The sequence below is a fragment of the Mustela putorius genome, unplaced genomic scaffold (genome assembly GCF_011764305.1).
Source record: "Mustela putorius furo isolate JIRA1106 unplaced genomic scaffold, ASM1176430v1.1 tig00003909_pilon_pilon_pilon, whole genome shotgun sequence".
NCBI lineage: Eukaryota > Metazoa > Chordata > Mammalia > Carnivora > Mustelidae > Mustela > Mustela putorius.
In genome coordinates, this window is record NW_025422057.1 from 27,389,903 (window position 1) to 27,404,668 (window position 14,766).

The window sequence follows — 14,766 nt, forward strand, 5'->3', positions numbered from 1 at the left end:
GCAGAAAGGAATTCATGTTGTCCCTTGTTGGGGGAGGGGAGGTACTGAAAAGCTTCCTGTGGATGAGCGAGAAAACAAACCGGGAACATCTTCTAGGCTTAGCTAAAGCAAGGGGGAGGAATGGTGAGGAAAAGAGCCAGGAGGTAAAAACCTACAATCCTTTGTATGAATTCTTGAACAGTTGTAATTTTGTCTGTCAGGCCCTTATCACCATGATCAGAGAGTAATAAGAGTCCTATGAAGGCCTGTGTACCTGCCCAGGGCAGCCAGATGGAGACTGAGGATCCCAGTTTTCTCTGCAAATGGTTTTATGGGGAGCAGAGCCAACCTTGCAGCAGTGTATCCATAGGCTCAGAAGCCTGCCCCCTGGCGATCAGGGAAAGCCAGCCTAGACCAAGTGGAACACACAGAACTGTGGGGAGAGAGGGCATTTATTGACCAACAAGAGGGGGAGGAGCGGAACCCAGGCTCCCCACTCTGTCACATGCCTGTTCTGCCCACCTGGGTGGTGAGTGGGGGCATTCCTAAAGAAGTATAGCCGTTCTTACAATAAATACATTCATTGTGGGGTGGAGGTGGGAGAGGTTGAGTGAAGGGCAGTAAAAATCCGTGGGGATTCCACGTTCTCAACTACAAAAATAACAGTCATCCTCACCCAAGGGGAATGGGGGAGCTCAGTCAGGATTTGATTGTCCCGTATGGGCCTGGAGACTTCAGAGGCCCCTGGACCCTGAAAGTGCCCCGGTGAGGTAGGACAGGGGTGGGAGCCAAGCATCCAAACTCCCAGCCTCTGCCCTTTGCATAGTTCCAAGAACGGGCTTCATGTGCCAGGTGAGACAGCAGATCTCCTCCCCCTGCTCTGGTCTAGGGGTAGCAAATGCTTGGTCCCCCAAAGGGAGGCTGGCTCATTGCAGTGTTGGTCACCCATCCTAGGGAAATGTCTGAGAGGACAGCTGAACGGGAGACGGCTCTCCCTCTGAAATGTCCACGGACCAAACCCAACAGCTAGGTCCGAGGCAGCAAAGGGAGGCTCAGAAATGCATGTGGAAATGTAAGCACATGTGTGTGAAGGGACATGCCTGGGGCTCTGTCTGTCACTCTTGAGAGTGACCAAGGGGATGGGGGTGCTGACTCACAAGGGCTACACATTAAGGAAGAAGAGGGGAATGACACAGTCTTACCTCCCCTGGCTGGCCTGTTCCCAAGCTCTTGCCAAAGAGGTCACTACATGGGTCTGGCTGGAACTAGGGGAGAGGACTAGATAGTATGGGATGTGGCAATTGGAAGGGTACCCAAAGTCCAGGAGAGGTGAAATACAAGAATGCACCAGGAGGTGGGGGCAGGGGCCCTGCAGCCCAGCTGATGGACATTCATCCATGTGCACATGTGAATGTACGCAGGGCTCAGGTGGCTCTGGCGGCTGGCAGAGGTCTTGTCTGGTTTCGGGACCATCCAGCACATAGGGCCATGCAGAGGGTGGTGACATTGAGGTCGTCTGGACCTGCAGAGCCCTGCCTGGGAGAAAGAGGAAGGGTTTGAGCAAAGAAATGGGGCAACCCAAGTGCTTGGGTTACGGGAATAGGAACCGGGACCGGGTCTACAGAATACCACGTCCTGAGGGAGTACCCACCTCTGAGGAGCACCGGTTGGCCTGGGCTGCTCACAGATGGGTCTGTGGAGACTGAGGAGGGGGCTTTGGCTGGGCCTGACTCTGCTAGCCCTACAGGGACATCAAAAAGTTGGGAGAAGGGCCTGGAGTTGCGGGGGTGACGACAGAGTGGCTGTGTGGGGGAAACAGCAGCCCGGCCTGGGGCAGACAGGCTGGCTTGGAAGAGCATTTGTCCTACGAGGCTGGGCTCAGACAGAGCTCTCGTCCAGGTGCTCCACGAGCTGCATGTGCTTCCTCTTCTCCAGGATGCGGCTGAGCTCCTCCGCGAACGAGCAGGGCCCTGCTGGCACTCCATTGTTGCTCTGCCTCAGGAGCACGTAGCTGTTGCCGTTCATCCTGCGCAGCCGGCTGGGCAGAGCCACCAGCCCGTTGGTCAGCTCGGCCGGCGGGGGTGGGGGAGGTGGAGGCGGTGGGGCTGGGGCTCCCTCCCCAGGGATGATCTGGAGGCAGCCACCTTCCAGTCCCCCAGGCCCCTCCCCGTCGTCGCCCTCCTCTTCCTCTCCAGGACACTGGCCTGAAACGGTCTGCAACTGCACGGCCGAGCCCCCTGCCCGGCCTGCCCGACCCAGAGAGTATTTCCTTCGCCGCCCTCGTCTGCCTCCCTGAAGACAGGCCACGTAGAGGAGGGAGGAAGCTAGAAGGAGGCAGAGGCCGCCAAGTGCAGCGATGGCCAGCACGTAGAGCAGCCTCACGTCAGGTGCCAGCTGCGCCCCGGGCATGGCAGGGGCTTGCGGAGCTGGGGCCGGTGTGGCTGGCCGGACGGTGAGGCTGTAGGAGGCCAGCAGGGTGCGGAGGCCGTTCTCCTCGGCATAGCAACCATAGTTGCCACTGTGCTCAGGCTGTATGTCTGTCACCAGTAGCCCATCCACACCCACACGGTAGCCGTGCTGCCCGTCACTCAGGCCCGTGCTCCCATTAAGCAGCCACAAGGCCCGGGCCAGGTTGGATGGCTGGTCACAGGGCAGGAGGACATCATCCCCTCGGAGTACAGAGCGAGTTTTCAGGGGTGGTGGTGGCCCTGGAGGGGGGGTGAGAGACAGGAGTGGTCAATGGAGATGGCAGGCCAGATGGTTCACTGTTTGCGTCCCCAGCAGCAAGCACAGGATCTGGAACCACAGTGACAACTGACAACGGTCTCCTGCACTCATGTTCTCATGTAAGGTTCCCAAGGTTTGCACTGGCTCTTCGCAGTGGTTTCAATTCCTGCTATCCGCCAGTGATTCGTAATCTCAACCTCCACCGGAGTTCTCTCCTGACTGTCAGACTCGGACATCTTCCGCCTGCAGGGCTTCTTGGTGTGAGGCCTCTGGGGCATGGCACATGAACTAAGGCCAAAGCCTCCCTCCCAGACTATACCAGGTCTTTTCCTTGAATTGTCATCGCAGTGAATGGCGCCACTAGCTACTCAATTGCTTAAGTCAGAAAGAAACCTGGAAGTTTCCTTTGCCTCTCTCTCCCCTTCGCTTTTATATCTAATCTCACCAAGACTCTGCTTCCAGAACCCATCTCAGACCTGTTCACTTCTCTTCTTCCCCAACTGGGGAAGCTGGTCCCCTCTGGCCGCCATCTAATCCATTCTCCATGCAGCAGTGGGGTGACCTTGTAAAAACACCATACCAACTATGCCACCCCCCTGCCTCACCTTGGTCCCTGCCCACTTCTCCAGCCCTTTCTCAAACACACCAAGCCCATCTGCCTGCTGTTCCTTCTGCTGGGTTGTCACCCCCTCTCCTTGCCCTCCACTGGTTTTCTTGCAGGAAAGAGCACAGCAGTGATGAAAAGCACAAACTCCAGTCAGGCTGCTTGGGGTCAGGTTTGAATTCTGACCCTGTTACTTCCTAGCTTATTAACTCTGGGTGGTTTACTTACTCTCCCTGCCCCTCACAGGGATGGGGATCATGGCACCTGTCCCCTGACTGCTGTGAGAGAAAGTGACATGGTGTGTGTGTGTGTGTATTCAGTCAGCGCCTGCCACCAGGAAGTACTTAGTACATGTTAGCTGTGCCTATTAACATTTGCTCTTCAGGGAGCAGCCCAGGGATTTTCCTCAGGGAAGTACCCATTATCCTTCAAACCCTTGTCATAGTTGTAAATATTCCTTTTCTAATAAAAACCAACGAAAACAATTATTTGTGTGGCCATTTAATTGCCTGCCCCCCCCCACATGCCTAGAAGTTCCAGAAGTGACAAAAATTTTCCATCTTGAGCCTGTCTCCTCATTTATGACTCCTTTGGGCAACAACTGTCTGTGAAGCACTTAACTCTGTGCCAGACTCTGCTAGGACATCCTTGCCAAAAGCCCACAGACATGGCCGTCCAGAGACACACATGCACAGGTAAATGACAGTCTGTGCAGCCAGGCCTACTCACATCCATGAAGGTCACTTACCCGAGTCCCTGTGGCCTTCGCAGCCTCGGTTGCCTCTCTCCATGTCCTGTATCAGTGTCGTCCTGGAGGCAGAACCAGGGGAAGTGAGCTTAGTTTTCCCCAGTGGCAGGGTCCCTAAGGCTGTCACCAACTGCCCCCATGTCTTCTACAGTCAGCAGGCCTTCCTCCTCCCCTGGGATCCTGACCCCCCTGCCACCACTCACCTGCTACTCTGGGACCTGCTGAATACGATGCAGGCATGGGTGCCGGGGTCCCAGCCACAGTAGGGGTCCCGGGCCAGGATGCAGTCGTAGCAGGAGTGGTAGCGGGAGCAGCTAGACAGTGGTAGCTGAATGACTCCACTAGGGGCCCCCACATAGAGGCTATGCTGGGAGCCAGAGAGGAAAGCTGGTTGGTAACACCCCCAGCTCCCACCTACAGATACACACGGCCACTGCCCAGCCACCCACTCCCTCCCCCTACTCTGGCAAGGCCACATTGACGATCATGAATCAGAAGCTACCTGCACTGGAGAGATGACCAGATTTTCCACGGACTGGGGTTCCTTGAACACTTGCGTCTCTTCAATAATGTGCATCCCAGAGCCCAGCACCACAGCCTTGTGGATCCAGCCATCAGCTGGTATGGAGAGGACAGAGAGTCAGAACCCAGCGATGGAATCTGGTTCTGGTCCCATGCAATAGCCTGATGGGAGCGGCTCCGGAGTCATGAGATCAGGGACAAGGATTCAGCCAGGAGAAGTTCCTCAGGACACTGGGAATTCTGGGCTAGTCATGGCAGAAATTACTGGGTTCACAAGCATTAGGGATCAGGGTCCAATATCATGGTGTTTGGTGACAGGAGTCAGCAGTCACCCAGAGCCAGTGGTCACTGGGGGCCAGCAGTGAGTGTTCACTGAAGAATCAATATCAATGGTCACCAGGGACTTGTGATCAAAAGTCATCCAGGGCATTAGCAGTCAACAAGGGTCAAGGACTCGGTTACCTAAGGGCTCAGAGCAGGGCTCAGAAGTACCTGTGCCCAGAAAGAGCAGGTCATAGGTGGGCCCGGCGGGCGTGGAGACAGGCGTCCCTGTGAGGTGCGTGTAGCGCACGTTTCGCTTGAGCAGCAGGGGCCGTCCGCGTGTGGGCACCACGGGCCGGGCCATCAGTGGGTGCAACTTCACAAAGTCCAGGACCAGGGACGGCAAATCCTGGGATGAGTTGTAGCCACGCGTGCGCAGTGAATCTGTGATGCACTGGGGCAGGGGCAGAGGTGGCGAGCTCAGGAATCTATTGCCTGCCCATCCCTCGCCACCCCCAAGGCTAGATCCTTCTGCCCCTCCCAGGGGTTCTGTCTACCCAGGGCGGACCCCAGACTTGGGCACTCACTGAGCCAGGCCGAGGCTCCGGCACCCCACCCTCATAGCGGCCCCAGCGCCGGGCACCATCCTGGTACTCCATGTAGGGACCTGCGAAGACAGCCTGCACCTCGGCCAGGTCGTAGCGGCAGATGGCTGAGGCCTCTAGGGTCTTCCTAGGAAGGGACACAGGGGAAGGGGCTGAGCCACATGGAGTGGAGCCTGTCCCCTGCCCCCGCCCCCTGCCTAGCTTGGAGCCTGCTGTTACCCTGGCTGACCCCAGCTCTAGGCCTCAGGGCTTCCCCTAAGGGTGAGGAGGCCACTGTGGCCTCTGGCCCCAGGCTAGCTGGGTGTACCTGAAATCCTCTCTCTGCTGCCAGCCTCCCCACAAGGGATCCTAGTGTACCCTCACTGACCTCTGCCCCAGCCCCCACACTGTCCCCAGTTCCTCCTCTCCCCACTGTCCCTGCACTGACCACTGGGTGGTCAGCGTGAAGGCCGCGTAGAAGTGTGTGCGGGCTGAGGCGTTGGCGTCCAGGCTGCAGACAGCACGGAGCAGCTCATACTGTGGAATGTGGCAGACGAGACGCGCCTTAAGGAAGGAGGTCCACTTCTTCTGCAAGATCTTCTTTCCTCCTAGGTCTCCCTGAGGAGGTAGGGGCACAGGGTCAGGGGTCAGGGTCAGAGGTTCAGCTCCTACACTCTTGCCCTGAACCTGGTCCTACTCACCTTGCACACACGGGCCACGCGGGCCACACGGTGGCTGTTGCGGCTCTGAGCAAAGCTGCTGGGGCCCTCATCAGTGGCACGCTCCGTGAAGAAGTAGTAAACCTTGTCATCGTCCCCCACGGCGCTGGCCTCACTCTCCCGCACCAGGACAGAGAACACAAACTCAGCATCTGTGGGTCAGGCAGTTCAAGTGGCCTCTGAGACAGGCTGGGGATCCCCTCCACTACGGCCCTCACTCAGCACCGCATAGGAATAGACAGGTGCAGCCGGGAATTTTAGGAGGGGATGGCCCAGTGCCGCAGGGAGTGAAGATGAAGTTCCCCGCCCCCCATCACCCTGCGCCTCATCCCCCTGACCGTTGAGCCACTGCATGGGCGCCTCCTCTGTCCTCAGGGCGTGCGGGTGCCGGCTCCGGCGGATGTCAGGAACGCTCCGGAATTCATACCGCGTGGCTGTGTAGAGGCCTCCATCTGGAGCAGAGACGGGCCGAGCGTGAGACACACCACATACCACAAGGCACATAACCTACGTGGGTGGTGAGTCCTTGCAAGGAGATCCATGTCCCACAAACCGTATGCTGGTGGGACAGGGCGTGGGGGGAGTGCACGCTCACCAATGATGAGGCCTGTGAAGCCACGGGCTGGGTCGTAAGGACACTTCTCCTTCCCCTCCTCGAAGCTTGCTGGCAAGGTGAAGGCTTCAGCATCCTGCGGGAAGATGGTGCCAGAAGTCAGTGGTCTCGAGGACAGGCAGGGGCTGTGGCCCAAGGTCAGACCAGTCTGGGGCCATGGACCAGAGCCCGGGGGCCTGGGACCAGCAGTCAGGGCGGGGGCAGCCATACTCACAATGGCGGCGCAGAGGGGCTGGAAGGCATGAGTCCCACATGCGTAGAAGTGGGTGGCGTTGAGCCGCTGAAGGAATCGCACGTGGTTGAAGCACTCTGTCTGTGGGGTGGGTGGGGGAGGGCTGTGAGCCCCCAGCCTGCTTAGAGGCCTTTTCCATGAATCAATCCAGCTTTGTCATCCAGCTCTTGCCCCCGCGCATGGGACATGGCTCCTTCTGAGATTCCAGTGGGCCTGCTCACTGCCCCAGACACAGAACTTTCCTTGAACTCACTGTCTTTTGGCTTCCTAGTGACATGACCCCTCTTCTCGGCTTCTGTCTCACTGTTAGGATGACCTGAAACACTCTGCAAGCTTCGCTTGCATTGCCTGAAGTCCCCTGCACGCCCAGCTCTGGGGCCCCCAGGACTCCCGCCACCCTGAGATGTTTCTCTCACATCTCCTTCTCAGCACTGTCCCTCTGTCCTGGAGTCCCCCCACCCCCCCGACGTTCTTTGGGGTGACACTACAAAAATCTGTCTCCAGGCTCTGGCCCTCTCTCCACCTGATAGCCCACAGACACATCAAACTCACCAGGTCCCAAACCAAGCTCATTCCCTCCTCCCTAACCCGCATCTTCCCTCCTAAACCTGTTCATCCAGTTTTTCCCACCTCACTTCATCATCCAACCTATGTCTCAGTCCAGACACCAAGAGTCAGCCTTGCTGCCTCCCACTCCTTCACCCCCACGTTCAGTTCTCCTCCACGATTCTGTCATGTCTCCTGACGTGGTCCCCTTCCCCTCCACCTCCACCACCCCAGTCCATGTCACCGCTGCCTCTTCCCTGGACAAAGAGAGAGACTGCCTGATTGTTCTCCCAAGCGTCCGCTGCTCTGTGAAAGCGACTTATTTATTCAGTGAATGAGGAATACATGCATGCAGTGTAAAATTCAAAAGATACAAAGGGCTATGTTGTAAACAGAGCATCTCCTTTTATCCCTGTTGCCTTCAAAGGGGACTGCTGTTACCACCGTCTGCCGTAGTCTTCCAGAGATAGTCTACCCGTCAGCACCCTCCGGCAACCCACTTTCCAAGGCACATTTTAAAATGTAAACCAAATCATGTCACTGCTCTATTTAAAAAAAAACTCTGGTGGCTCAGCAGAGTCCTGAACCAAGGGTCCCACCACCTCTGCCCCTTCCTCACTCCCTCCAGGCACACTGCTCTTCTCTGCCCATTAAACGCCTTAAGCTGAGGACCTCTTGACTTCTTTGCCTTGTCAATGATCCCTCCTCCTGCCGGTACCCAGGGTTTGAATCCCAGCAGACCTCTTTGTCTCATCCCAGTCCCTCCCTCGGTGTATCTCTCTCTCCTCTCCACTAGCCTGCTCAGCCTCCTTCAGAGGAAGGAGGGATACCCCCAAGCCCCATTGCCTTTCCTGCTTCCAGATTCACTCTAGTTTAATTCATCTAGTGCTTGGGGCTGGATTAATATTCTTGGAGGAGTGCTTCCCCAAGATGTTTACATAACAAAGAGGTGGGGGTGAGGGAGGAATTCTGTGGTCAAATAAGTTAGAAACCATGGTGAAAACTTGCCATATCAGGGGACTTTTCAGAGCCTTAAGGATATTGCTGTGCATTGTGGGATTGAGCATACAGCCCTTCCCAAACTCATGTGACCATTAAACCCTTCTTTTAAAAATTAATGTTCCTCAGGGGTGCCCGGGGGGCCTCAATCATTAAGTGTCTGCCTTCGGCTCAGGTCATTTTCCCAGGGTCCTGGAATCGAGCCCCGCATTGGGTTCCCTGCTCAACGGGAAGCCTGCTTCTCCCTCTCCCACTCCCCCTGCTGTGTTCCCTTTCTCACTGTGTCTCTCTCTATCAAACAAATAAATAAAATCTTTAAAAAAAAAATAAAAGTAGTGTTCCTCAGAACATGCCTTGGGAAATGTTCTCCTAAAGCCTTGCTACCTGAAGTGGGGCTTGGGGACCAGCAGCGTCTGTTTCCTCTGCAAGCTTGTTAGAATTGCTGAATCTTGGGCCCTTCCCCAGGCTTACTGAGCTAGCATCTGCATTTATAACATACCCAGGGGCTTCATGCGCACACTAAAGTTTGAGAGTCTGTCAAGGGCCAGATGGTAAGAGTGTCCATTGTCACAGAATAAAACCCATCCCCCAGCTGGGCACTTACAGTGCTCCGTGACCTGGGCTCCTCTTGCCTCACCAGCCCCACTTTCTACCCACACTACATGCTGGACCAGCAGGCATCTTTGATGGAGTCTCTTAGAGGTGCCTCTTTAAAGATTTATTTTATTTTAGAGAGAGAGAGCACAAGTGGGTGGATGGGCAGAGCAGGTAGAGGGGCAGAGGGAGAGGGAGAGAGGAAGCAGACTCCCCGCTGAGCGCCAGCCCCAGGAACCAGAGGGGCCGGAGGTGAGCGGGGAGCTCGATGCGGGGCTTCGGGGCTTCGTCTCAAGACCCTGAGATCATGACCTGAGCTGAAACCAAGAGTCAGACCTCAAAGGACTGAGCCACCCGGGGGTCCCTAGAGGTGCCTCTTTAAACACAGCTAATCCCAACATCACCCTAGACCTACTGAATTAGAATCCTTGGGCCAGGGAATGTGTTTATTCTTTTTTCTTTTTTTAAGTAATCTCAATGCCCAGCATGGTGCTTGAACTCATGACCCTAGCCAGGGCCCCTGGGAATGTGTATTCTTAAAAAGCTCTCCAGATGCATCTGTTCCACAGGCCTACATGGTGCCCCTGCAGACACCCTGTTCTTTATCGGGAAAGCACTGGCAATTCACTGCCCCCCTCCACGGGATCCTGGGTATTTGACCAATTCTCTCACCAAACCTCGCTTTTTACATCTGACAAATGGAAGATAAAACGATTTTATAAGGTTATGTTGGAATTAGGAGATCCAACAGCTAAGTCAGCATTTACTAGAGGTTACTATTGCTCTCCTGATTATTATTCAGGAGCCCAGGAGAGATTAAGATGCCACTACAGGCCAAGCCGGTAGGTCACCAGATGTTTGGACTGTAAGTGCTGCACCTAGGGCCTGCTGCTCCGGCTACACTCTTGTGCTTGTTGTGGTTGTTGAGACTGACTGGCTGATCCGTACCTCTCCATTTGCGTCCCTACCAGCCCTGACCAGATGAAGAGGAGGAAGGAACTGGGGACAGGGCAGACCACATACCTGGTTGTTTTTCCCTTTCTGATGGCATTTGCTTTGCATCTCTGGGGAGGCCTCCCAGCGGATCTGGAGACAGGGAAAGGGAATGGGCTGATGTGCTGACCCCAGTACCCTTGTCTTTCACCATTATCTGTGGGACCAGGTGACAGGACTCTAGGGAACAGGGGAAACTGGGGTACAGTAAGTTTCAGGAGTGACCCTGGATGGTAAAGGAGACCTGGCTTGGGAAGGGCAGTGCTGTCTGACCAGAGGGCTATGGAAGGCTCGCAGGGCGTCCAGGAAATTGAGGTCCCAGGGAGCTGGATAAAGTTGGAGACCTTCTGGGTGCTCCAGGTTCTAGGGGCTAACCTCTTTGTGCGCCCCATCTCCTATGTCACGGGCATTGAGAGAGAACAGGGCACCTCGGGCTCCAACCAGCAGTCTTGCGGAGGACTCCTCCAGCAGCAGTGTTGAGTAGTTCTGGGCTTGACCCTTGAAGTGCCGGGTCCTAGAGAGCTCTGGGGAGAGTGGGAGTAGTGAGCCCAGCTCTGGGGCTGCCTCTCTACTCCCAGACGTGGCTCCTGCTGCCTTTCAAAGTTGCAGTGGCGGAGGGGGGGGTGTCTAACCTTCATAGGGGATGGTCATCCGCGGGGTGGCATCTAGTTCTCTGGATGGTCTCCGCAATGAGGGTCCAGGGACGGCCGTTGCTGTGAGGAAGCTCAGGAAGAGGGCCCAGAGCCTCCCCCACATTTTCCTGGGGAGGCCCACACTGGTAAGAACCCCCAGGGGAGCCAGGGCCAGAGCCACAGGGGAAGAACAGTCACAGGGGTCAAGGTCCACAGAGGTCACTTGGAAGGTCAGGGGTCATGGGGCCAGGGAGGGTCCTGGAATCGAGGGGACATGGAATCACAGGGTTGTGTGGCCATGGAATCCCAGATTAGAGGTCAGAGGGAGGGATGGATCACACACTGCCTTTCTGCATCAAATACAAACTCCATGGTGGGAGGGAGTTGTTGTAGGGTCATAGAGGGGTTGCAGGTCACTGATGGGATCACCCTGCCCCAACAGAAGGACTAGTCCTGGTTCTCTGAGGTCCGTTTTCTAAAGAAAAAAACAGGAAAAAAAGCTCTTTGATCTGTATGTGGGTAGAAGGTAGATGGCATCATCCCCAGAGTTCAGGGGGCACCTGTGGACGAAGGCCCCCAGAATCCCACGTCAGGATCACCTCACTGTCACTCTATCTACCTCTCTGCTCTGATGCAAAATTGGGTGGAACTTGCCCTCCTTACAAGACCCTAGATTCCTCCCAGCCCAAACCCAAAGTCATGGCCCTCCTCTGACCAAGTCAGAAGCTAAGCTAGGCCTCCATCTCGACTGGAGCTCCATTTTCAGGGAGTACGCTTTCTCTTAGCAACAAGGAGTCCCAACTTGGGGCAGCAGTTGCCCTGGCTGCCTGCGGGGGTGCCTTATGCCAGAAGGCTTGGGCAGAGACATTTAATGGGCCTTTGTTTATTTTGTCCCGTTTTCCCTTTGTTTTTTCTTTTCCCTGGCCTGAGCGCTCCCTCTGGAATTTCTCTTTAATTAGACGTTTCTCCTCCTCAGCATTCCTCTCCGAGAGGGTGCACATCTCTACTCTGCCCATGTGAGTCCATACTGCACCCGCTGGCCAGGCATCCACACGTGCCCCTGCCTGCAAACAGGCACCGTAGACATGGCGGCGGGTGTGGGGGTGTGTGTGTTGGTCTCTGGGCCCTGGGGCTGCACAGGTGTAAAGTCTGTGCCAGAGGCTCTAGTGTGCAAGACCATTTGAGACATAAGCAACATGGAAAAAGTGAATGATAAGACCCATGAGTTCTTGGCCACCTCTCCTGGCACAGCTTGGAGACTATTCCCACGCCTGGACCCTCAAGCCAACCAGCTGGGGATGGGGTAGAAGTAGGTGGCAGGCCTTCTGTGACCTCTGTAATAGGCCTGACCTCTGAGCTGGCTCTTGAAAACTTCTTTGATGAGGCCGGTGTAAAGCAAGCCTGACCCACCCAGTCTCATCAGACACCCACAGACAGGGCCACAGGGCCACTGGCCTCTCCCCTCCTTTCCAGGTCAAATATTAACTATGTGGCCTTGAAGAGAGGGGAAGGACCAGGAACTGGCCAGAGGGAGAACAGAAATTTGGAGCATTTATTTAAGAGGTAAAGGTCAGCACTGTAGAGGTCAGAGCCCAGGGGGTAGAATGTAGTATAAGTGGAGAGAAGAGGGTCCTTGGACCACAGAAAGGGCATCAGCTCTTGGTTTGGGGGTTGAGCAGCAGGAAGTCACAGGCAAACTGCCCATGCCCCACCTCTCACTGTGGAGGCGCACCTGTTTATCTTTGGGGCCTCCTATTTGCTTAGTGCGGAAGCAGCGGGTGGAGGTGGGGGGGCAGCGGAGAGCCCTATGGCTAAGAGTTATCAGCCCTAGGATTGGGCAGGAGGAACACTCCCTCCCCCAGTGACCCCAGGTCAGAGGAACCACTCTGAGTGTGGCTCACAGCAAAAGTCAAACATAATCCAGAGAGGTGTAACACGCACGCAATAGGTGCACATACACACATGTTCACAGACATACACACATGTTCACAGGGCTGTGAACACGTGTACTCACAGGAGAGTCATGCAAATGTACATTCACAGGGAGGTTTGTCCATGCATATGTTCATGTAAAAGCCTGCCAGATGTGTTCACACACATTGACAAATAAGGTTGTATTCACATCCACTCATTCAGCAGGTCACACAGCCTCAGAGATTGACAAGGAAGGTTATAAACCCACACACGTGCATCTGAAGGATTGTACACCTATTCACAGAAAGATCCAGCACATACACACATTTGTGTATGGACATGCACATAAACCCACCAATACAGTGGATCAGGCATGTTCATGTTCACATGAACAGTACTTAAACAGTACTTAAACACACAATTACATATATGCAGAGACAAGCATATGTACAAAGAGGGGTCCAGTTCTCACTGCAGGCTTGGAGGCTATCGGTGCCCACTGAGGTGCAGAGCCTCCCTCCCTTCCCGAAAGTTCCAATTTTAAGGCCGGATTCCAAGTGTGTGTGTAGTGATGTGGGGAGGCATCTGACCTCCGATGCTCAGATGGGATGGGCCTCTCTGCAAAGGAGGGGAGGGGTACCTAACCCAGGTGGAGGGAGGCCCCTAGCTTTAGCAAAGGAAAGGTGGAGTGGATGGTGTAACTTAGCGCTGCTCTACTCCGACGTATAGACCGCTGTTGGAAATGTGGGAGCTGGGCAGGGCCTCCCAGCCCCCATTTATTTAACCTGTTGGGAGGGAGGGCGGGGCTAAGCGAGGGGGCGGAGCTGCTGCCCTCCCTCCCCCAGTGGCCACAAGGCTTCAAGGTCTCCAGTCCACACCCCACACTCCACCCCCAGTACAACAGTTTGGGTTTCTCCCCAGGGCCAGTCCCCTGAACTCTGGTCACCTTCCGAATATTAGATCCTAGGGCTGAAGAAATTGAGGAGGGGAGAACCTCCTCCCCGCAAAACAGGATCGATGTTGGATCAGCAGGCTCTCGACCTTCATCCCAGATGTCCACCTGCTTAGTGTAGGCGGCATCCCCCTCTGCCCAGTAGGATGGCCATCTCTTCTGGCCTGAGAGCCCCTCCCCCGCTACCCTCTCCTTCCATCACCCTGCACGGTCCGCGGGTCTTCCCTCTCCTCAGATCTGATCTCAGTCTCTAGCTGCAGCTCGAGGACAAGCTCTCCTTCGATCCTGCTGGACGCCAGGAGACATGACCCAGATCCCAGGGAACACTGTTCGCCACGCGGGTCCCCGCCCCGCGCCGGTCCCCGACTCCGCGGTGGCGGGTCTGCTTCCAGCACGGCCCGAGGCCTGGCCCGCGCCCCTCTAGAGCCTTTATGCGTGACCGGGAGACTTGCCGGCGAGAAAGGCCTGGCCCAGCCTGGAGGGTGGAATGGACATGGGGAAGGCCTCCTGCCCTCCACCCGCCCGCCCCAGGCCCCGCCGCTGCCGCCCGCACTCCCTGCCTCTCACCTTTGCGCTCGGATCCCGGGCCATAGAGACGGCGATGCGCTGCTCGGCGGCCCCACAGCACCAGCTGCGGGAGGAAGGGGCCGCGGCCGGAGGCGGGGCGGGGGGTGGTGGAGGCGGAGCCGGGGGTGGGGCGGGGGCTAGAAGGCGGGGTCAGGGAGGCGGGGCCGACTGGGTGGGGTGCAGGGAAGGGCGCCGCTCTCTTCTTTAGCGCCCCCCACCTTACACAATAGAGAAGGTTTGAGGCCGAGACTCCTACGGCCTCCGGGCATCTGGCGTCCTCCGCCCCCTAGGGCCGTGGCCCCCGTATTGCCCCCTAGTGGTGACTTTATCATCCCATGCACTCTCGATGGGCTTAAAGCCCACCTTCCCTCTCCTCTGTCCCTAGGACCCTTCTGACTTACCTAGTGCTGGGGACTTAGAAACCTCTCCTCTGGGGGCTTAACTTTCCGAAGGCCCTCTGACCTGTCCTCTAATCTGGACCTCACTTCTTGCGCTCCTGCCACCCTCTTCTGCTCTCTGCCTAGGGTGCAGTGGGCCACAGTAGGTACGGCCGAGCATAGGGGAAGCTCTGAACACAGAA

The 14,766-nt window shown here is 56.2% G+C and overlaps 1 protein-coding gene across 2 annotated transcripts; it reads right to left on the bottom strand.

Moving 5' to 3' along the window:
* Nucleotides 1–413: 413 nt before the first annotated feature.
* SEMA4G (semaphorin 4G) lies at nucleotides 414–14,315 on the bottom strand. 2 transcript variants are annotated; one of them, XM_013054625.2, is made up of 16 exons: nucleotides 14,187–14,315; nucleotides 10,754–11,228; nucleotides 10,497–10,645; nucleotides 10,152–10,214; nucleotides 6,972–7,070; nucleotides 6,740–6,833; nucleotides 6,483–6,596; nucleotides 6,127–6,296; nucleotides 5,874–6,043; nucleotides 5,429–5,573; nucleotides 5,073–5,295; nucleotides 4,561–4,676; nucleotides 4,262–4,425; nucleotides 4,059–4,120; nucleotides 1,631–2,687; nucleotides 414–1,511 (listed from the first exon to the last, which is right to left on the bottom strand). In XM_013054625.2, the coding sequence occupies exons 2-15, from the start codon at nucleotides 10,875–10,877 to the stop codon at nucleotides 1,858–1,860; spliced, it is 2,523 nt and encodes an 840-aa protein (XP_012910079.1). In that variant the 5' UTR covers nucleotides 10,878–11,228; nucleotides 14,187–14,315; the 3' UTR covers nucleotides 414–1,511; nucleotides 1,631–1,857. The 2 variants fall into 2 exon arrangements, with proteins under 2 accessions (XP_012910079.1, XP_012910078.1); XM_013054624.2 differs by having other exon boundaries at nucleotides 414–1,515.
* Between the last annotated feature and the right edge of the window lie 451 nt (nucleotides 14,316–14,766).

What these genes read in the sequence shown, in the direction of transcription:
- SEMA4G (XM_013054625.2), bottom strand. Translation starts at nt 10,877, where the DNA reads ATGTGGGGGAGGCTCTGGGCCCTCTTCCTGAGCTTCCTCACAGCAACG. An exon ending in TGGTCATCTCTCCAGTGCAG is followed by an intron (nt 4,426 to 4,560) that starts GTAGCTTCTGAT and finishes TCTGGCTCCCAG; the next exon opens with CATAGCCTCTATGTGGGGGC. An exon ending in CGAAGGCCACAGGGACTCGG is followed by an intron (nt 2,688 to 4,058) that starts GTAAGTGACCTT and finishes CCCCCCCTCCAG; the next exon opens with GGCCACCACCACCCCTGAAA.